General features: G+C 31.4%; 1 protein-coding gene across 6 annotated transcripts in view; it reads left to right on the forward strand.

Annotated features, from left to right (window-relative positions):
* LOC143054891 (zinc finger C2HC domain-containing protein 1A-like) overlaps positions 1-22,870 on the forward strand; it is a 53,340-nt gene that overhangs the window by 1,531 nt on the left and 28,939 nt on the right. For 4 of the 6 annotated variants that reach the window (XM_076227979.1, XM_076227980.1, XM_076227982.1 and 1 more), the window contains exons 1-8: positions 9,146-9,176; positions 9,942-9,997; positions 10,655-10,777; positions 11,654-11,665; positions 14,251-14,389; positions 15,039-15,190; positions 16,247-16,334; positions 22,694-22,788. In XM_076227979.1, the coding sequence (XP_076084094.1) occupies positions 9,161-9,176; positions 9,942-9,997; positions 10,655-10,777; positions 11,654-11,665; positions 14,251-14,389; positions 15,039-15,190; positions 16,247-16,334; positions 22,694-22,788 (681 nt within the window). In that variant the 5' untranslated portion in view covers positions 9,146-9,160. Of the gene's footprint in view, positions 1-9,145; positions 9,177-9,941; positions 9,998-10,654; positions 10,778-11,653; positions 11,666-14,250; positions 14,390-15,038; positions 15,191-16,246; positions 16,335-22,693; positions 22,789-22,870 lie in introns of those variants that run through there. The other 2 variants (XM_076227984.1, XM_076227981.1) reach the window with 2 other exon arrangements.

The raw sequence follows: 22,870 nt of genomic DNA on the forward strand, positions 1-22,870 counted from the left end.
TAGTAGACTGATTTTTTTGTGGGAAATTTTTCAAAAAAAAAAGAAATAGATTTTTCTCTGTTTTTTTATTTTTCTACTGTAATAGGAGACTTTGTCCTCTTATTACCCTCAGGAGGTTCTTCTCACCATACCCCGATTATTAAAATGATTCAGGCAACATGATTTGATTGATAGCTCTAGGTAATTCAAAAACTGTAAAAGAAAAAAAAATGGAGAAAATGACTGCACTGCACTGATCTAGTGATTGTATATTGAAGAATGTAAAGTTGAAAAAGAATTCTTTATTTTTACAAATGAGTGATTTCAGAGTGGAGTGACAATCATGTTTATGTCATATATATATACATGTACCATGACGTTACTTAAAGACAGTGCTAATCATGCTAATAAATAATGCATGTATAATTCCTAGATAGTCTACTTATAAATCCTAAAACTAATGCATAAAAATGTACATGTATGTGCCTTTCAGCCCTATAGATGTCCCTTCACCTGTTCAGAGAGCTTCAATCAAAATCTATTTGGTGTAATAAAACAGATATGTCATGGAGGGGTAATAGTCATAATTGTAAAAATAACAGTCTTGGGACCACAATTCCCTTGCCTTGTGGCTTGGGAAATTTCACAGTCCCTTGACTGACATTTATGCAAATACTGTCAACTCACCTAACTTATGGAAATAAGTGAAATCCAGATAGATTTATAATAAAGGTCTGCAAACTCGCTAAACTTATAAAAACTTAAATTGTTTGCCATATTTTTGAGATAACTATGTATTGTATTTTAACCATCACACAATAATTAGTAGTTCTTTGAAAATTTAATACTTTGAATAAATTTATAACTCCATACTTTTTACACATTTATTCTATAGTCATCAACCTTTTACACAAACACAAATGGTTAAGCTCAGTCACTGTCACTCACTTGTTAAAAATACATGTACATGTAGATTATGACCTAGTATATATTTGTTTAGAGGCCAGCTGAAGGACGCCTCCGGGTGTGGGAATTTCTCGCTACATTGAAGACCTGTTGGTGACCTTCTGCTGTTGTTTTTTTATTTGGTCGGGTTGTTGTCTCTTTGACACATTCCCCATTTCCATTCTCAATTTTATATGATACATGTTCAATTTCACTATGCACACAGAGATTTTTGTTTACCTACATTTTTTGTGTTCCTTAATTGGAGGCGCATTAGGGATAATGACCCAGATATTGAATCCCATGTTTAAATAAGTTGGAGCATTACAGAGATAATGAATCCCATATTCTGATGACTGATTTTTTTTTAATTGGCAGGAAGAACAAGTTAGCATCAACATGTACATAACCTTTTAAATTGCACTTTAAAAATATTGTTTTGGGGAAATTTGGCATGCTTAGTATGACATCATTATCACTGAACTGGTATACATAGTTGTTTAGGGGCCAGCTGAAATGTGTGGTGTGGGAGTTTCTCGCTGCATTGAGGACCCATTGGTGGCCTTTCGGCTGTAACTTTGTCTGTTTTATGGTCAGGTTGTTGTCTCTTTGACTTTTTCCCCATTTTTATGCCCCACCTACGATACCGTTCGTCCCGCTTCAGGTTAAAGTTTTTGGTTGAGGTGGTTTTTGATGAAGTTGCAGTCCAATCAATTTGAAACTTAGTACACATGTTCCCCATGATATGATCTTTCTAATTTTAATGCCAAATTATAGTTTTGACCCCAATAACATGGTCCACTGAACATAGAAAATGATAGTGCGAAGTTCAGGTTAAAGTTTTTGGTCAAGGTAGTTTTTGATGAAGTTAAAGTTACATCAACTTGAAACTTAGTACACATGTTCCCTATGACATGATTTTTCTAATTTTAATTCCAAGTTCTGACCCCAATTTTCACGGTCCACTGAACACAGAAAATGATAGTGCCAGTGGGGCATCCGTGTGCTATGGACACATTCTTGTTTTATTCTCAATTTTATTGTACATTATGTAAGCATGGTAAGGACATGATGATTATGATCAATAATGACATTTTACAATAAAGGAAATTTTATATATAGATACATACATTTATTTAAGAAAATGCATTGAACTTAAAATCTTTTATAAATTTATATAATTTTTTTCTTGTTTTGAATTTAACTTAAGAAGTTTACCATAGATGGATTTTAAAATGAAGAAAGGCTGAACCACCGAAAAAAATTTTGACTGAAAAATGTGTTTACCTAATGTACCATCCCGTATTAACGTATTAACGTATTAGGAAAACTGAAGCTATTTATTCAAACACCTTGTTAAAGAATTTGCATTCATTTTATAAAACTTAATTACATTTTTTGTATCTTGATTATCTCCCCTCTAAATTTTCAAAAAAAATTAAGAAAGAAAAGTTTGATTTATAAAAATCATTTTGCTTAAAAATGGGTTCATTTTTTTTTAAAATCAGGTAAAATCAATTTCAGTCGCTGCTGTCAAGAGAAACCTAAGATGACAGAGTACTCATATACAGTGATACTACTTTAAATAATAAACTGTGTATCTTTAAATAATTTGATTTATATCTAGTATTTACATGGAGATGTTGTGATAAACACAGATACCGCCCAGAATTATTGTAATGCAGCGTTGCAATCTCTCGGCTTAAATGAACAGAAGCATAGTGTACACAATATCATTAAAGAATTTAAACCACCACCCTTATTGAGCTGTGCTTATCTCAAGTATCATTTATTTCCATTTATAGGACTTTTAAATGAGGCATAAAGTACACAGGCTTCTATTTAAAAATATTTTAAAGATCTAATTACAGATAGTGTGTGGAATACATTTAAAATTAGACCTAAATTGAAATTGAAATTGATTAACTTTAAATGAAACGAAATGTTTTTAAAATATTTATTTAATTTAATTTGTTAAAAATATACAGGCCAGAAAGTAGCACAGGATAGCCATGACAATCGAAGCTTTTGAATGGGGATATCTGGTTGGAACCCCCTTTATCCTATGTTGAGAAGCCCCCTTTTATAAATGGCTAGATTGACTACATGTATGTACTTTTTCTTAGCCTTCGTTGTAATCTTGTTAACTTTTCATTTTGAAAATGCAAACTCAGTCACAGTGATATTTTTTTTTTGTGGTCATCATGGTCATGAACTAAAAAATAAATTTCGGTTTTTATGCTCCATTTATAGGCATTATGTTTTCTGGTCTGTGGGTCCATATGTCCATTGTTTTGTTCTTCCGTTTGTTCGTCCTGCTTCAGGTTAAAGTTTTTGGTCAAGGTAGTTTTTGATGAAGTTGAAGTCCAATCAACTTGAAACTTAGTAAACATGTGCTCTACAATATGATCATTCTAATTTTAATGCCAAATTAGAGATGCCGTGTACTTGAGAATTATTCTTGTTGTTTCATGTTATAATTTGACAGTATTATCACTAGTACTGTGTATACAAGTATCTTTTATAAAACTTAATGCATGTTTTACACAACATGCACAATGTATAATGACATATCAAATCATATTTCTTTTTAAATCTTGTGACCTGCAAAGACTTGTTGGACAGTTGTTGTAATTTGATATTAGAGATCTATATAAGATTAAATGATTTGTCTATGAATGGATCAGTTGTGTATCATAACACGTCAGCTGTTTTCTCCGTTTATTAAACTGTTTGTCAGAAAGTTTTGTCAAATATGAAATGTTGCCAGTTAAATAAAATATACATCATAATACATTGAAATTGAAAGGGTGACGTGAAAGATTAATGAGTTTTTTTTAAATAACGCCAGGTTAAGTTCAGTGCAAAGTTGATTTAAACAAAATGCAATATTATATTTTTGAACTATATACATATAATGATATCTTGTTACATGTTACACTTGAACTTCTGTCGAATTAACGCCATGAAAAGAAGGATCTTTACTGAAAACTGAACATGCTGAAGGTCACTATATATTAAACTGGTCCTAAAATTATATAAAATATCAGTGCAGCAATTTTAATGCATTATTAATGACAAGACTTGAAAAATATTTGCAAATTTTTAAAAATGCTATCATTTGAATTATGTATTTTATTTTCCTTTGAGAAAAAGTGTTTTTGGTGCTCATTTTTTAAAATACAAATGTATTTATCAAAAGATCCCAAAATGGCATTTTTTTTCTTCAGTTTTGTACTTAATTTTTAGAGTCCTGATGCAAAGATGTTTGTTAGCCTTTGTTAGTCTTGTATTATTTTAAATTTTAGTTTCTAATGTACAATTTGGAGTTTAGTATGACATTTATTATTACTGAACTAGTATATATATTTGTTTAGGGGCCAGCCGTAGGACGCCTCCGGGTGCAGGAATTTCTCACTGCATTGAAGGCCTGTTGGTGACCTTCTGCTGTTGTCTGTTCTATGGTCAGGTTGTTGTCTCTTTGACACATTCCCCATTCCATTCTCAATTTTACATGTTATTTGAAATTCAAAAATGAAAATACTATACTGTATGATACTTTTTAATTTTAAAATCGATGATAATCTACATGATCTATGTCATTTAGTCTCTGGTGTCTCGTTGGCAGCTGTCATACCACATTTTATTTTTTAGTTTATACATGTACATTTGTATGCATACTGCCTCATCATACCTTCTCTATCCTTTCTTAAACACTAATAGTCTAGTCAAATTAAGATTCAGTGTTCTCCCCAGGCCCTTAAAGGACCACGGGACCGCGATGTATAATTTTCTACCGCGGTGGTATCGTTCTTGCCGCGATGTATAATTTTTCTCCGTGGTGCTAAAGTTTTCGGAAAAAAATTCGTATTAAAATCGGTAAAGTTTCAGATGACTTCTACTTTCAGTAAGGGTTAAAATTTTACATGAAAATTGCCCAGTTCAAACCAGTTTCATCCAGTATTGACAGGTAGATTGTTTACACCACGTGATCGATTTACCTGTTGAGGTTAACCTTGTTGATGATTGGATTTAATCGATGTACATGATTCTCTTGTGTTTTAATTAATTAAGAGATCATAATTTTAATATCAGACTTGTAATAGGGGACAAGCAAAAATTTGTTAATGAACTCTATTACGCCAGTCTTTAGTCAAAATAATTTGCCTGTTAGAAATTAATTGTAGAGTTACTTCCCCTGATTTTGCTTATTACAAATAAATGCTCCTCACATATAATTTCTCGTTGAAAATTAAAATTAAGTATAAATTAAATGCAAAATTATATTAGAATGTTACATTAAGGATAAAAACTTTCTTAGAACATACCAACAAAAATGTTTTGCCAATTATTTTAGAGAATCATACCTTTATTGATACACAGACATTTTATATTAAGTTGGTAGATGGTCACCTACTAAGATGACAGAAACCAATCCATGCCGTACAGAGAGACGTAGTAGTTGGCGTACCCGCGTTAACATGCCTCCAAAACCATTGTCTATTATGGGGAGTGTCATGCCGATTAACGTCCGAGGGCTGTATCCTAGGCTGTTGGGTGATACGACCTTCATTTTCCTGCCTCACGGCTTGGGTCCTGATAACGCTTCCTGTCATCTTTAGAACTACGTCCACGATTCATCTACCAGTACTCCATCATCGAGGCTAGCGGGCTGCCAAGCTGACCAAACTGGCCCTGAAAGCAGCCGTTGTGAAGTAAAGAAAACAACAAAAATAGTCAAAAAGTAAAATCAACTCACCAAAACCAAGATGGCGGCCTCCATTCGGCGTCCTTTGCTACCCGTTCCTGACCCACGGCACAAAATATTTAAATGCTCACCAATCGTCTTCGGGCACCGAGCCGACCGTGCGAGGGCTGAAAAGCCAGTCAAGGTCGTTAAACACCACCACATATATATATTCAATTAGGGTAAACAAGCTGAAAGCCTAAATGTATTAGAATTACACTTTTACATATGAACAAAGTACTTAAACTGTAAAATAACTTTAAGTAATAAATAATATGCATGAGAAAATAAATTTTTTTGATGCTAAAAAGAAAGGAAATTAGTTTATAATTTACTGAAGGTTCTGTATAAAAAATTAATCTTGTTCAAAGTTCATTGTTATGGTCAAATCTAACATGGGAATGTGTAGTGTAAATACAAGTATTGGGACAAAATGGCTTGATCAAACCATAAGAAGTGACTTTAGTTTAAAGACTAATTGTGCTTTCTTTTCTTTTGCAAAGATATTAAAGTATACAAACTGTTTTATTGATTTACTTTTTCTACCAATAATGTTCTGACCCAAAGTCTATATAACACAGTACCACAGTTAACAAAACAAAGGCAAAAAGGTAATGAAAAAAACTAACAAGAAAAAAATAAGCGACGCAACGCGACACAAAATATTGTAAAATTCATTTCGTCACGCGTTACCCTGGTGCTATCCAAAAATCCTGGGGAGAACACTGAGATTTAACCTCAAACTTATAGCAAAAGAAAATGTTTTAGTACCAATCTATATCAGTATGCCCTTAATATACACAGAAAAAAGTCCCATAAAATCTAACTTGAGGAAAACTCAAAATCGGCATTTTTAATTTCCTATGGAAATTTACATTGGAAGGGGAGATAACTCCGCAAAAATAAGTCTTTTTTGGTCAGTTTTTGGTTAATTTTCTTGAAATTTATGTAAAGTATAATACTTTGATGGGGTTATAAGTTGGTATTTGACTAAATCATATAATCTTCTGCTCAGGAAATGTACAAAATGGAAGTGTTATGGCGAGTTATATTTTTTTTGTGCATTTTTTATTTAAAAAATTGCAAATTTGAAGCTTTGTGACCATTTGAAAAGATAATGTGAAAATTTGGATTTATTTATATCTGTATATTATATTTTTTCAGCATCTTACTTGTCTAAAGAAACTTTCAACCACAAAAAAAAAGAATATATGCTTAATGATTTTTATTAAATTTGAGATTCTTTACCTTGACATGTCGAATAATTCAATAAATGGTCAACTAATGAACTACGAAATCTAGATTATAGCTTGATGAAATATATGAAAACACCTTTAGGCTTAAATTAAAATATTGTTTGTTTGCCCTTTACCGACCGACCCTATAAATTCGTTCCGCCTGAAAATCTTTTATTTGTATTTACCAGCAAGATTTTATTTTATTTTATTTTTTGTTCCTACCAAAAATTAATCTTATATTTGTATTTCCCGCTCAAAGCTTTTTTACCGGAATTCTCGGGTTTTATCTTTCCCGTTTAAGGTCTAGTCTGTTTTGTATCATGTGAACGTTTGACATGAACGAACACTTGCGTTTGGAGTTTCAAAGCATAAATTTGTTTGAAATGGATGTTGTATTGAAAGCTTTGAAATCATGATTTAACAAACGTTACTCTGTGTCTTTATACTTGAAGAGCTGGGTTCATTCAAAAAAAGTTCCTCCAATACTAAATTATCAATGTGTGTACAAAATATTTTGTAAACAGACTTTGTATCCTATGTAGTGATGGCTTTTGGTCCGTAGATCAGGATGATTATGTTAACGATGCCTTTGACCAGCATTGATATATTCTGATTTATATCTAACATGAACCAAAGGTCTGTAAAGGGGAGAATATTTGGCAGTAAAATCGCCAAGTTTTTCCATACAGATCATATATAAATGCGATGTAAAAAACGTGACAATTGAGTTTCAAGTCTTGTAGCATTTTTATTGGAAACACAGGCACACACGAAAATTTAAACACTCTAGGGACTTTTTCTACTAGTAATGTACAAAGTATGCATGGTATGTCTACCCGGACATATTTTACCAGGACAAAGTTATCTCTTACAGAAAAACTTTAGGTCCAGGTTAAGCGTACAAGGTACATGTACGTAGTACAGAATATTAGTAAGTTAAAATTCTTGGGACTATTATACTTAAAAGCAAAAGCATACTTAAACAAAAGCAATACAGACAAAAATGATATCATGCAGATTTTGTATCTATAAAATAAAATATTATACCTACCTGCCTACCCATGACAAAAAATGTACCGAGCTTAGTTATTTTTTGGGAAAGAAAAATAAAATATTTTACCTACCTACCTACCCTGTTTCAAGACATAGGGTCGGAAAAGGGCAAACAAACAATATTTTAATTTAGGCCTTAGAGTTGTTTGTTATACCCTAAAGACCGCTGAAAAATCAAGAATCAATACATTCTGATGAATAGAAGCGGTAAAGTTATAATTATACCCCCGCTTTAAAAAAGGGGGGTATACTGTTTTACTCCTGTCTGTCCTTCCGTCAGTCCCATGAATATTTTTCGTCGCATTTTTCTCAGGAACTACAATACAAGGATTTCTGAAATTTGGTTTCAGAGTTTATCTAAGTCAGCTATACCACCGTGTGATGCGTTTTCAGATTGATCACTCGACAACTTCCTGTTTACCAAACACTTACATATTTTTTCACTATTAATATTATCCACTTGCGGCGGGGGTATCATCAGTGAGCAATAGCTCGCAGTTTCACTTGTTTTGTATCAATTTTTATTGATATTTCTGCCTTTTTTGCAAGAGTTATCTCCCTTTTCAATGCAAATCTCCATAGGAATGTTAAATGGTGATTTTTTAGTCTTCCTCAAGTAAGATTTTATTGGACTTTTTTCTGTGTATATTTGAAGTATAATGTTAAAGATTAAAACTTAAAAATCTTCTATTGCAATACTTTCAGGTTAGGGTCAAATTTATACTAGATTGACTGGACTATAAAACATTTATAAAAGCAACAACCAAGTCAAAAGTTTCTTCAGATATTGACACACAAAAATACATGTATATACATGTATATATGTACTTTTTGCTACATAGTTTCATGTAAATATTATGACAGTTGCATGCACTTGAAACACAACAGAGCATTATACATTTAATAAAACAAATTAAACAGATCAAAGAGTTGCATCAATATAATCTATACAATAACTTAAATGAAATAAAATGTAAACTTTAAAGTACTTTTCTTTGAGTGTTACTGTATTACAAGTTAAGAATTTTAATTCCATGTGATTCATGCTTGAGTTATTGTTGATGGTCACACCTGCTTTAATAGTATTGATGTCCATTAATTGTAACTGTAAATAAAATCAATGTTATGACTTGAGGTAAATTATCTGATTTCTATGGAAGAGATGATGATGATATTTGTTCATCGAACAAAAACAAATATGTCTGATATATCAGGTAAACGCAGGATTGTTGTTTTTTTTTCTTCAAATTTTTTCCCCATCAAACCAATGCTATTCATCCAGATCAGCTTAAACTTTCTTAAATGTACAACGCATTGACTTTTACCTTTTGAATTTATTAATAATTTGTTTTTGTACAGATCATGTATGAAATATTTGCCACTGGACAACAAGAGAACAGCAATTAAATGAATCTTTTTATGGGTTCATTAATTTGTTGAACAATTTAGTTGAGAATTTATTATTTATTGTCAGCAGATGTGTCATTAGTTTTCTCTAATTCTTGATTTATACTGTTCCGGACCTGTTGATTATTTTTATTTTATCAACGTGTTGTTTCTTTGAATAAGTTTCAGATGATGATTCTCCCAACATTTGGTTTTTTTTTGGAGAAAACATATGAATCACCCTGTCTGTCCATCCTTTTATCCATGTGCCTTGTAAGCAGATCTTCTAATTAACTAAAGGATATTGCTGAAACTTTACTTTACCTGAGGGTTTGCATGTTAAAGAATAAATGATGGTTAAGGGGAGATAATCAAACATGCAAAATTTGTGGTGGACAATAAGGATATACCTGTTTCTCTTATATATATGGTTGTGGCTTGTCATCTATTTCTAATAGTTGTATGAAGAGATATTGCTTGTATCACACTGCACCAATGGCACAATACAATGTATGTACTGGTAGCAGACCGTTTGAAAAGTAAATAATTGTGTTTTTTATTTAATTTAATATTAGTATTTAATTTTTTTACAGTTGGAGTGAGAAAGCCCTGCAGAATTTGTGGTAGACAGTTTGTTCCAGAATCATTGGTAATTATAAACATGTATACAAAAAATATCTGAGAGACAGGTTCTTTATAAAAATATAGACCAAAGGGAAAAGTAGATCAAATGAAAGGATGATTACATGTTATTATATCCCTGCTTTATGTTTGTCTGTTTCTTCTGATGCTGGACCTCCTCATACATTGTCATACTAATATTGTAAATATGTAGAATTTTATATTGACTGAAAAAAAATTAATTATTAATTCCTTTCCAGAACATTAAAGAAATGTTCATGACATTGTTGAAAAAAAATTAATTTTTATAACAATTATTACGACTTGAAATAAAAATGTTGTTATAACTGGTGGCATCATTTCAACCAATGAAACTTTTCATACTGTACTGTGGTTAGGGTGTCAGGGTGGTCAGGGGGTGTAAATTTTTTGCTTATATTTCGCGGATAGAACAACATCACCAAAATAAGTTCTGCCAATATCAAATTTTTTAAAAATCTAATGCAAAGGAATCGATAAAAGTTTTGATTCCACTAAAATAATAACCGCCAAAATATTGCATACATCATATTAAATGAAAATCATGAAATTTTACACCTACAAAAATGACCTGCTATACGGTATGTAACATGTGTAAATGATTTCTAAATTTACAGAATTGTTCTAATTTTTTTTTTATTTGTAGTCCAAGCATGAACCAATTTGTAGGAAAACTGCAGCAAAAAAGCCTAAAGTATTTGATTCTGCCAAACAGAGGGCAGAGGGTACAGAAGTCAGCTATAAACAGATAAAACAGTCTCAGAAAAAGGTAAGCTTCCTCTGTGGAGAAAACATTTGGTTCAGCTGCACAGGACCCAGTGCTGATTTTCTAGGTTAATTATGAAAACAATTACATATAAAACTTTCAAAACAGGGAAGATCCTTATGATTCAAATATTTGGTTCAAAAACACAGAGGATGTTTTATATCTTAAATTACACACACAATCTCACAAAAAAGTAGGCTGTAATTGTTACTGATCAGTTTGTACCAGGTAAGAGCACAAGAATTGTAATATTGCATAACCACTAAAGTTTGAATCAGCTAAAGGATTATTTGAAAAAAGGAAGCACAAATGTTGACTTTAAGAGTAAAGGGAGATAACTCTTTAAGTCAATGCTGTGTTTATTATAAGCAGTTTCTTCATTGCTTTATAAGCTTTTTATTGAAACAGAATTTTCCATTTATATTTAAAAATACTTGGAAGTTTAGAAAACCATTATAAAATTAATTTATACAAATGTACAATAGATATGTAGGAGTTATGTCCCTTATCCTTGGTCTGCCTAATTAATCTGAAGCAGGATTGGTTATTATTTACAGATATAAAAGGAATGACTAATATTTTTTCTGTTTATGAAGAAATAACCTCAAAAATATGCAGCACATGGAATAACCTGCTTAGCATGCATCATGTTTTGGGGGTTATTTCGAATAAACAGAAAAAATATGTGTCATTCCTTTTGATTTGATTCTAAATTGAATTTTAAATAACAAAAAAACATTTATGACGTTATGGTCACATGACAAATTATGTCTATGACCTGATAGACAAACAAACTTTCATCCAATAAAAAGATGTGTAACATCCACAATTATATTATGCTTTCATTAATGTTATAATTAACTTATCAACCAATTACAGGCCAAGCAAGAGGCAAGTATAAAAACAAACAAAGCATTGAAACAGTCAGTCTCATACTCAAAATCTTATTTCACTTTCTAATCAATCAATCTAACTATAATTAGTTCTCTGCACTTGCTCCTGGTTGTTTATATGTCACATGTGGGTCTGCACAACATATAACAACAAGGAGCAAGTGCAGAGAACTTATTTTGATTAGATTGCTTATCAAATTCTTATGCAGTGATTTTTGATAAATTTTAGATTGAGAAATGTCAATTTTTATTTTTAGCCTTCATTGTCAAAGATTCTGGAAATGGGATATTTAAAAGTAAACAAAATGACATGCTCAGTAGCAAAGGACTATCATGCTAATTTAGAAATTATACTAACGAAATATATCTTTCGTATTAAAATTGAAAAATCATAATGCATCTGAATATTTGTCAACATATGTCCTTGATTTTACAGTTGCAAATTTAGTCAGTATGGCTCTATTATACATTGCTGCCAGACTCAAATTTGCAGCATTTAAATCAATGGTTTGTGTTGACTAGTCTTGGAAATACAATTATTACTAATTGGCCAAATAAATAAATCTTAAGCTTCTCAACCAAAGCTATATATATATACAGGATGACATTTTTTTTCTCTTTGACCAGAAAATATTTCATAAAACTGAATTGGAACAATTTGTGACTTGTCTCTAATTATTCCAAACAAAAATGAAATTAAAAAGTATATTTTAAATGAACTAGAAAAAATTGGAAAAAAAAAGATTTATTTAGTTGGCTTGACTTGTACATTTTAGGAGTAAATGAATATCATCATCGATAGGATTGTGACTATTAAAGTATGACTGTTAGGTGTACCCATCATTGTCGTAAATCATGCATCTTTAAGACTCTATAGAATATTTCACTATGAACCTATTATGACTGTCAGTAAACTGGCATTTATACCCTTCCACAGAACAGCAGCTGGAATTGTTTTCAAACAAACAGTTCATTACAAAAATATATCCCTAGATTATACTCCACTGAGTCGGTACTGTATATTCAGAAATTATTGCGATGTTTTTATTATTGAAAAAAATGTGACAGGGTTATAATCGCAATAATTTAAACTTACATTTTGAAATTTATTATATGAATTAAACAGGATTTTTCTCAATATCACAGATGTTAAAATGGCATTTTAGTCTAAAATGACAAAATCGCAATAATAAATGCATGCAATAATTTCTGAATTTACAGTTAAACCTCATGCTAAATTTGAAATTGTCACTGGGACGCAAGTCAAGTCTTTGGTTCATAGTGAATTTTATGGAATATTTAATGTGTCATAATATTGTCAGAGACAGACTTGTATGTCAAATTAAGTTTTTGATGTAGATAAGAATGAATATAAAACACTGAAAAGTTAATACAACAAACAATTGTATTTTGTATTTCTCAGATTTCTCTTGTAGAAATGTAGCATTAAAGACGAATTCTAAATTGAAAGTGTCAAATATTTGTCCCTTTAAATATCTTAGATTTGAGAATTAGAAGTGTCATTTTGTTGCATGTCTTATCACAAAATGATGCATTCTGGGTAATATTTTCAAAAGCATGTAACCAATGACTCTTAGATTTTAAAACAGGGAATTTTAGTTTCTTGAAAAATAAGAGACAATTTATAAATAGATCTTAATGTCAGCATAATTGCGCAATTTTTTTTAGATAGTAATGTCATCATAATTGCGCAATTTATTTGAGCTATTAATATCACAAGTTTTATTGTTCATTCAGTTTAGCACAGATATAATGATTTTTACACAAACAGAGATCAAAGATAAAATGTTATTTTGCAACAGAAAAAGTTATTAAATGTAATTTCACTAATTATTTTTCTGAGGACAGGACTGATAATATAAAATAAGAAGATGTGGTATGATTGCAAATGAGACAACTTTCCACAAGAGGCCAAATGACACTGGAATTAACAACTATAGGTCTCTACACCACCTTCAACAATGAGCTAAGCCCATACCCCATAGTCAGCTATAAAAGGCCCTGAAATGAAAAATATTAAACAATTAAAACAGGCTATATGCTGCCTAAACTTATTAATGCATTGGTTTTCCACTAGCTGATTTTTTTGGTTATTTACTGAGAAACCAAAATACTGCTTAATAATTTATTAATCCAAAATAGGCTTATTTTTTGTCTTTATACTTGATATTTAGGGCAAATAAAAAAGAAAGAAAAAAGCAATTTATAGATTTAATGAATCTGAAGCACTTTTCTCGATTTTCCATCAAAGCCGAATATTTTATAGCCAATAATGAATAAGAACTGAAACAGTATTGCTACATTTGTATATGACCGAAAAAGACCTTAAAATAATCAACCTAGTGATAATGATGTTCCACTGTATATATAGAAGGTTTGTAAAGTGTAGTAATATACAAATAATTTAGATATGAATTCTCTCTGTAAAGTGTAGTAATATACAAATAATTTAGATATGAATTCTCTCTGTAGAGTGTAGTAATATACAATAATTTAGATATGAATTCTCTCTGTAGAGTGTAGTAATATACAATAATTTAGATATGAATTCTCTCTTTTCAGGTTGTAAAACCTCCAAAATCTAACTGGAGATTGCAGCATCAAGACTTTATCAATACTGTCAGAGCAGCTAGGGGTGTTACACAGGCCTTGGAGAGAGGAGAACCCCTACCCCCTCCTCCCCCTCCCTCTATTAACCCAGGTAAGTCAGGAATGAAACTCAGCCCATCCTCCTATAAAGTTTTAAACCAAGGTAAGTCAGGGGTGTAACACAGGCCTTGGAGAGAGGAGTAACCCTACCCCCTCCTCCTCCTCCCTCCATTAACCCAGGTAAGTCAGGAATGAAACTCAGCCCCTCATCTCCTCCGATCATTAATCCCCTATTCTATGATTTTTAAAAGTCAATTTGTAATAGGAAAAACAGATGATTTGTTCCAATTCCTGACAAAAAAATCATAACTTGCACAGAAAAAAAACCGCCACAAAAATCAAAGGAACAGTGCTTTTATTGCTGTTCTTCATCTCAAAGTGAGGTCTTCAACAAGGAGAAGGTTAAAGGTTAAGACAACCTTTAGCAGGGCTTGAGTGGAACAATGGAACACATCATTTAATGTTAAATTTAGCATATTTTTTTTTAAATGAAATATTCTTAAAAAAAATTGTTTGAACTTCAAATAGCTTTTACCGTAATAGACATTTGACATTAACATCTGTTCTGATTATTTAACCCCCAAAAAAGAACATTTTTTGAACATCTTGTATTATGTAAAGCTTTAGCTGTTAACTATCTTTGCAACTGTCAAATCACAATTATTTAGATACCATATACTCTTTTATTTCTTAATTTTTAGATTATGAGCAATGTCCTTACTGTGCCAGAAGATTTAATGCAAAAGCTGCTGAGAGGCATATAAACTTTTGTAAGGAGCAACAATCCAGGATACCTAACCGGGCAACAAAGGGCGATCCCAACGCTAAAGCTAAAATGATGGCTCGTAATACGGTAAGCTAAAATGATGGCTCGTAATACGGTAAGCTAAAATGATGGCTTGTAATACGGTAAGCTAAAATGATGGCTCGTAATACGGTAAGCTAAAATGATGGCTTGTAATACGGTAAGCTAAAATGATGGTTCGTGATATGGTAAGCTTAAATGATGGCTGGTAATACAGTAAGCTTAACTGATGGCTCGTAATACAGTAAGCTAAAATCATGGCTTGTAATACGGTAAGCTAAAATAAGGCTTGTAATATGGTAAGCTAAAATGATGGCTCGTAATACGGTAAGCGAAAATGATGGCTCGTAATACGGTAAGCTAAAATAATAGCTCGTAATACGGTAGGATTAAATGATGGTTCTTAACTTGGTAAGCTAAAACCATGACTTGTAATACGATGAGATAAAATGATGGCTCGTAATACTATGAATACAGTAAGCTAAAATGATGGCTTGTAATACGGTAAGCTAAAATAATATAAAAAAAATAACCTAGTTATGATAAAATAATATCACTTAATTGAGTTAGGTCAAATTATAGTTTTATATGAAATATGGAAATTTAATATGACTGCCAATGGAACAAATATCTGCCAAAGACCAAGTGAAGTAGATGATAACAATATAGGTCAAAGTATTACCTTTAACAATGAGCAAAACCAATACTGCATAGCAAGCTGTAAAAAACAAGGAACAGAAATCTAACAAATGTTTTTTATTAATTTTTAATTTACACATATTACAGAGACGTTCTCACACAATATTAGTTGCAAGTTCATCATTAACTTTATGTACATAGGATTTCTCATTTGAACAGCTGTATTATTATAGATTATTGATAATCATCTCAATGTTTGAACCGGTAAAGCAAAAGTGAGAAAAGCAATTGAGTTGAGATGACCAGTGATGTTTTTCGTTATTTTACCTCAGTTTCTAGGGATAATTTTCATATCACTCTGCTGTGCTGAGAAAGGAAATTATCAGTCAATAAGATCAAAGGAATTTTTTTTTGTTAAAAAGTGATTATTTAACTTATTAATTTAAAGTACTTTGTATTTTACAGTATCAGGCACCTAGGCCAAAGGCAAAAGCCAGCCCAGGAGGAGCAGGAGATAGTCCAGGGTATGGCAGGGCACCAGCTTCTCAACCAGGTAATGCATTGTGGGTAATTCATTGGTCCACCACACAAGATTACACCTTTCTGTCACTTGTTCTTTGAACATTATCACAAAAATATTATATTGATTGCGATTTACATCTAAAAAACTTTGGAAAAAATTGTTTACCTTAAAATAATAGGAAGAAACTAAAGCGAGTTAAATATGTCTTTGATTTTATTTTTAATTGGACAAATCAAGAAACAACCAACAAATTATGACAGAAAGGACCATTTTCAGTTTATGCATTTCTCAATTTGATTTCAGTTCATTTTCATGTACTATTTATCAAGATCTAGACACAAAATGAATAAATTGAAGACAATTTGAGGATAAGAATGTCTATACTGAGCAGAGAGTTGTAATATTATTCCATTTATTTCCCTAGGCAAAAAATTGAAAAAGCCTCTGTCCAAAAAAAGTGACAAACAAGCAACCAAGTCTTCATCGTGTTCTATCTTATGACAAGGTATCTGAGATGTGTTTTATCCTTCATTAGATTGCTAATACAGAGGACATATAGGGTCAGCACTCGTCTGTTCTGATTTCTGATGATTTTTGGGTTTTTGGACAAATATTTACTATCACTTCCTTTGGTAGCAGCTGTTTGTCAAAATTTGTTAAGTGAGGAAATAAATAACATTTCAATAGCTCACCTGTCTCAAGGTCATTGTGAACTATTGCTTTCACTTGGTATCCATCGTCTGACTAATAATAACTAGGGGAAATGTTATATGAATAATAGTTTTCGTCTCCTTTTCCCTCTTTTGTGACTTTATTGTAATGACTTGGCCAAGCGAAATTCCTTGGAAAACATGTGTATTTTCATGTCGAGCACCTGTTATCGCCTATGATTCGATGTTTGGCTATTTTAAAGTTTGACACCGGTTCTCACCTTTTTAATTCAATTCATTATGTTTTCAGTGTTCTATGTAATCCGTTTTCCAAGTGTAAAACCATTTTTATTGTTGTATAAACGAGATAACTTTTGTAGTAAACTTTCACTTTCACTTCAGTCGCCATTTCCGGCACAATGATTTTTGTGTATTGATTATGCAAATGAGGTGATCTGTGTGTAACCTCAGTGAACTTTATGTACCACTAGCGTAAAACAGTGTATGAATACTATAGCGGCTGTAGATTGATTATTCCAGGATTATTGTATTAAAACGATATTGTTTGTGATTGTAAATGATACTAAGATGATTTTTCTGTTCTGTAAACATGTTGTTTACGTTTTTATGTACTTAATTCTAGCAATCGGGGATTATTTTCGTTCTTGTCAGGCCCGTTCACAGTTCCCCGTTCGTTTCCCCGTTAAGAACCGTTCGTTACCCCGATAGCTTCGTCGGGTATATAAAGCTTGCACCTGTTTGTCAGGGGCTCTTCCTACTTTGTCAGACCTACGGATATGTTGCCAGATTTTCGGTCAGTTGATAGCTGAAGTTTATCATATTTCTATCATGATTTTCATGTAGTTTTTAAAAGCAGTTTTACTGCAGTTTAGAACATTTTGGACGTTTTCTGTTCATTATAAGTCTTTGTATTCTAAGACTTAGATCAGAATCAAAAATGGATTTAATATAATTGTACACGTACATGTACATATAAATAGCTGGTCTATTTATTCAGGCTAGATTTTATTTGCTAACCTGTTTCTTTAAGGTAAAAGGATTAAAGTTACATGCCTTCCCCATACACCTTATCGCTATTCCCGGCTGACCCGTCCGCTTGAACTTTTGACGTCAACAACAATCACTTTTCCATTGTGGCGTCAGACATTTTGTTTTATGACGTCAAAATTTTACGGGAACCTGTGTGATTTCCAGCAATGGCGGACAAATAGCGATAAGGTGTATTCCCACTCCCATTGTGTTAAGGACATTTTGTTAAGTATCCTGTTTGCTGAGTTTTCCAGCATTCAGAGAGAATATTTGTAAATCCTGAATATTTGTTAGGTTAGGAATTGTAAGAAGCTAGAATAATTAGATTTCCCTTAAATAATCTCAATCTCAGCGATTGAAGTTGTCTTCCTGTGCTTACTCCAGGAGGCTGAAGTCATAGTATTAAATATAACAAGTTAAGGTTATTTGTAATATATAATTTATTAGAAGATAGCATAGATATAATATATGTTAATGTTATAGCATATTTAATAGTTTATTGAACACTGTAGCAAATAATTTAGATAGAAACTGTGTAATATTGTTTACTGAACAATCTGTGAATTTACTGATAAAACATCTTTATGCTCACATTTATCTTACTTTTCCTTGCTGAAAACACATAATACGCCATTGTTGTCCGACTGGTCTCTGGTTGTTGTCCTTAGACTGTCTCATGAGAGAATAGATCTTCTTGTTAGACTGAGACAAGAGACTATTCGATTGTCAGATAGATAATATTCATTTGTGGAATAGTCTGATGGTACTGTCCTGGAAGTTTCCACTTCTTGAGTGTTAGTTTATATGCGATTCCAGGTTATAGAGGTGCAGCCTCTATTTTACAGTGTAATGCTGTTCTATAAACTACACGATAGAAAGTGCGTTTAGATACACAGACTATTACGTATTTGAATATTCTTTACCCCTATTGTTCTCGCTATTTGAGTTTCTTGTAGAAATATAAAGTAAAGTTAATGTGTCAGAAGTATTTTAACCCTGTTGGTCTAGTAATATAAAGTACACCCGCGTTTAAACCATTCTGTTTTGTTTTAGACTATTTATTCTAGTCTATTGAGGTTCCCTGTGTACCTGTAAACACAGGTGGTGGCAGCAAAGTAAAAGACACCCGTTTGGCCAGTTATTACAATTGAAATTTTTTCAATATATTGATTCCAAGTGGAAGAAATACTCTGTAATAATACTAAAGTATTTATTCTTTAAGGGTATAGAATAATTGTTCTAAAAGGGACAGATATGACATTGTTTATTAGAAAGTTCCTAGTGGAACTTGGGCAAAACAAATACTGTAAATTCAGAAATTATTGCAAATTTTGCAGAAAGGACAATAATGCGAGATTAATTATTGCGACTTGTACAAAGCTGCACACATTTATATCTGTCGGATATCAGAATGTGCTTTCTTACTATTGCGATTCACACTCAGTCGCATTATTAATAATATAAAATGATAAACCATGCAATAATTTCATAATTTACAGTCTAGTACATTGACATCTTGACCAAACCAGTATTCCCTTTATGAATTGACATAAGTATACCATACATACACTGCATAGTTAATGGGTGAAGGATACAGGCTACTTGGAGCCTATAGAACCAAATAAAAAAAACAGGGGATGAAAATATTTATTAAAAAATCATTGATTAATTCTTTATTAAAATATATATGAGCTGACCTGTTATCCTCATGTAGTTAAAATGTAATACTGCTAAACCCATAATGATAATGACATTATAAAGCTAAGTTATAATTTGACTTTACAATAATTAAAATTAGTGGAAACTCACATTTAAACACATCTTTCATGCATGGCTGCGAAGTTAATACAATAGACAAAGCTTGTTTAACTATAATGATTTTTTTTTTTTTAAGTTTGATTTTTAAGGTGATTGACACTAGTTTTAAAAAAAATTTTGATAAGTAAAACAATGGCTTTAAAGTTGTAGACCTAGGTTCAGGGAGATAACTCTTTAAATCAGTTATGCGTTTGTAAAAGTCAAGTTCATCAATGTATTTTAAGCATTTACCTGAAACAGATTGGAAATAGTCTATGTAACATAGAAGCTTAGAAAATATTTATAAAAATGGTTGACACAAACGTACTGATGAATTTAAGAGTTACTTCCCTTAACTTAGGTCTACCTCCTTAAGCTAACATATTATTTTTGTTTCAACCATGCTGTTTTAGCTAGATTAAATGTTAGTGTTATGTAGTTAGAAACCTAGGTTAATTTAGAGAACTGTTATTAAAATTAATGTGGAGATTTTTTTTTACATTAATGGACAATGAAATATTAATAAATTCAAACTGTATCTGAGAACTTAAGATGTCATGTATTGGGATTATCTTGTGTTGGTTCGTTTCTTTATACTGAAAACCAACTTATTTTCACAGACACTTTTTATCATGTTTAGCCCTTAGTCCTAGACCATTTTGCGGCAATTCTTAAATTTACTTAAAGAAAACAGATAAAGAAAATTCCAAGTTTGACATACACATGACTATTATTATTCACATACTTTTTCTACTCAAGAAAGTCAAAAAATAAATAGATCATAAAAAATTAATTGCTTTACAGAAAACCATTGGTATTTTTTTCATTTAATTTAGAATTTTTAATGAAAGAAAGAATATATTAAATTTGAGTTGATTTATCTACACAGACATAAATAAAAAATATAAGAATTCCATTGGAAAAAAAATTCCTTGTCAAAATGGGTTTAGTTAATCTATAATACCATACAGTATGCATTACATTTTTAAATGAGACCCAGCTACTACATTACTTAAACCAATACTAAGTCTATCTATTAATATATTAAAAGCATAATACATATACAGTGTAACTGCCTAATCCCACATCTGAGTTTTCCAACATCCTGCTTTGACCGACACATTATCCTGGTCCCAAATTATGCCTATAATTTTAGAAAAAAACTGAGTATTCCGACACCCTGCTTAATCCTACATTTTTTTCTGGTCCCCCTGTGTGTCAGGTTAGGCAAGTTACACTGTATATATATATTTATGCACATTGCACGTTTTTTGGTAGAACCTTTTTCCTAAATACATTCACAGTATATCTAACTTATAAAACTCCTTGATAACGATTTTCATTCTTTTTATCATTGACAACTGTTTTCGTTGTTGTTATCTTTGACGAAGTATCCTATTTCTTCCTTTATAATAATGTTTGGTAATTTGTTCTTTTTTTTTTCTTGTTTCTGTTATTGTCAATCATACTCATTGCTTCTTTTGGTATACTTTTAATCTTATTTATTTTTTATTTTGAAACAAGAATTTTTTTAATATTTTTTTTATGTATTATCAATAAAGAAAAAGAGTAAATTGGAAATTAGGATTTAGTTATATTTTTGTGAAATGTGTGTTCTTTTAATTTTTTCGATATGCTGAATAGATTTGATATTTTTTGCTACAGATTTCTCTTGTTCTGTTTATAAAATGACTTGTTTGTACTAAATGGTTTGAGTTATTGACCCTACCCTAATAATTATCTCATCTATTGTTAAATATTTTATGACTTTCAGAGTTTTAGTAGAACACACTTATTAATAACCTGCTATAGGCAACTTTTGAATTCATGTATTTTCCCATATTAGGCCAACCAAAATTAATTAGTAGATTTTCATCAAAATTTTTGAAAAAAATGGGGCGAGTGGGAGGATTTTTTATTTCAAAATTTGAAACAGGAATTTTGGAAGGAAACACAATTTTTGACGGTTACCGGAAACGGAGATGAACAAATCCGGAAATCGGAAATTTTTCAAAATAACAAAAATCGGGGCGGGACGATTTCAGAGGAGCGGGCGGGGATGAAAATCTACCAATTAATTTTAATTGGCCTTAAAGTAAACATCAACATCGTCATAGACAAAATTGTGATAAACAGATTACCAATGGTCGTACGAATTAGAAGATGTCCCTCCGTCACATCTCATCTGTTGCGATGAGATTGAGAAACACTATCTGGTTTAAATAACCATTGATAATGTATTAACATAACATTGGAATTATCTTGATAACAATGATTCAAAATAAACATTACATTAGTAATCATGATTCAAAATAAACATTACATTAGTAATCATGATTCAAAATAAATATTACATTAGTAATCATGATTCAGATTATAAAGATTAATTATGTAATGCTATTAGTGGAATATAATCAAAATGACTGCTCCTGTTTTGTTTTTTTGCAATCCTATTTAATTTCTCATCCTATAATGTACAGAAGGTGTAAGCATGTTTATTGTGATTCAAAATTGAGAACAGATCTCAGATATCTAGTCATAAGTTCCAATTTAACTTAACAGATACCATTAGTTATACTCAAAGCCTAGATAGAGTAGAAAAAGAGGGACGAAAGATACCAGAGGGACAGTCAAACTCATAAATAAAAAAATAAAACGACAACACCATGGCTAAAAATGTTAAAAAGACAACAGACAAACAATAGTACACATGACACAACATAGAAAACTAAAGAATAAGCAACACGAACCCCAACTTTATTACATCCACCTTGGATGTCTGTTCGTCAAATTTTGCTGGTATGACCACTCTTCCCATTAGCTACTCTGGTAATACATATTAATGATATTATTACTGATGTTTTAATTTTAATTTCTTAACTCTACTTTTAGCAGGAGTTGGTAGAACTCCCCCTGGTGCTAGTAATGGTTACGGTAGAGGTGGCGCCAGCACTAGAGGGCGTTCTACTGGAACAACATCATATCAGGTAAGATTTTTTATAATCTAATTTACATATATTAGATTTGATGATCACTTCAAGTAGATATTAGGAAAACTTCACCTTACAT

The sequence above is a fragment of the Mytilus galloprovincialis genome, chromosome 12 (assembly GCF_965363235.1).
Source record: "Mytilus galloprovincialis chromosome 12, xbMytGall1.hap1.1, whole genome shotgun sequence".
Taxonomy (NCBI): domain Eukaryota; kingdom Metazoa; phylum Mollusca; class Bivalvia; order Mytilida; family Mytilidae; genus Mytilus; species Mytilus galloprovincialis.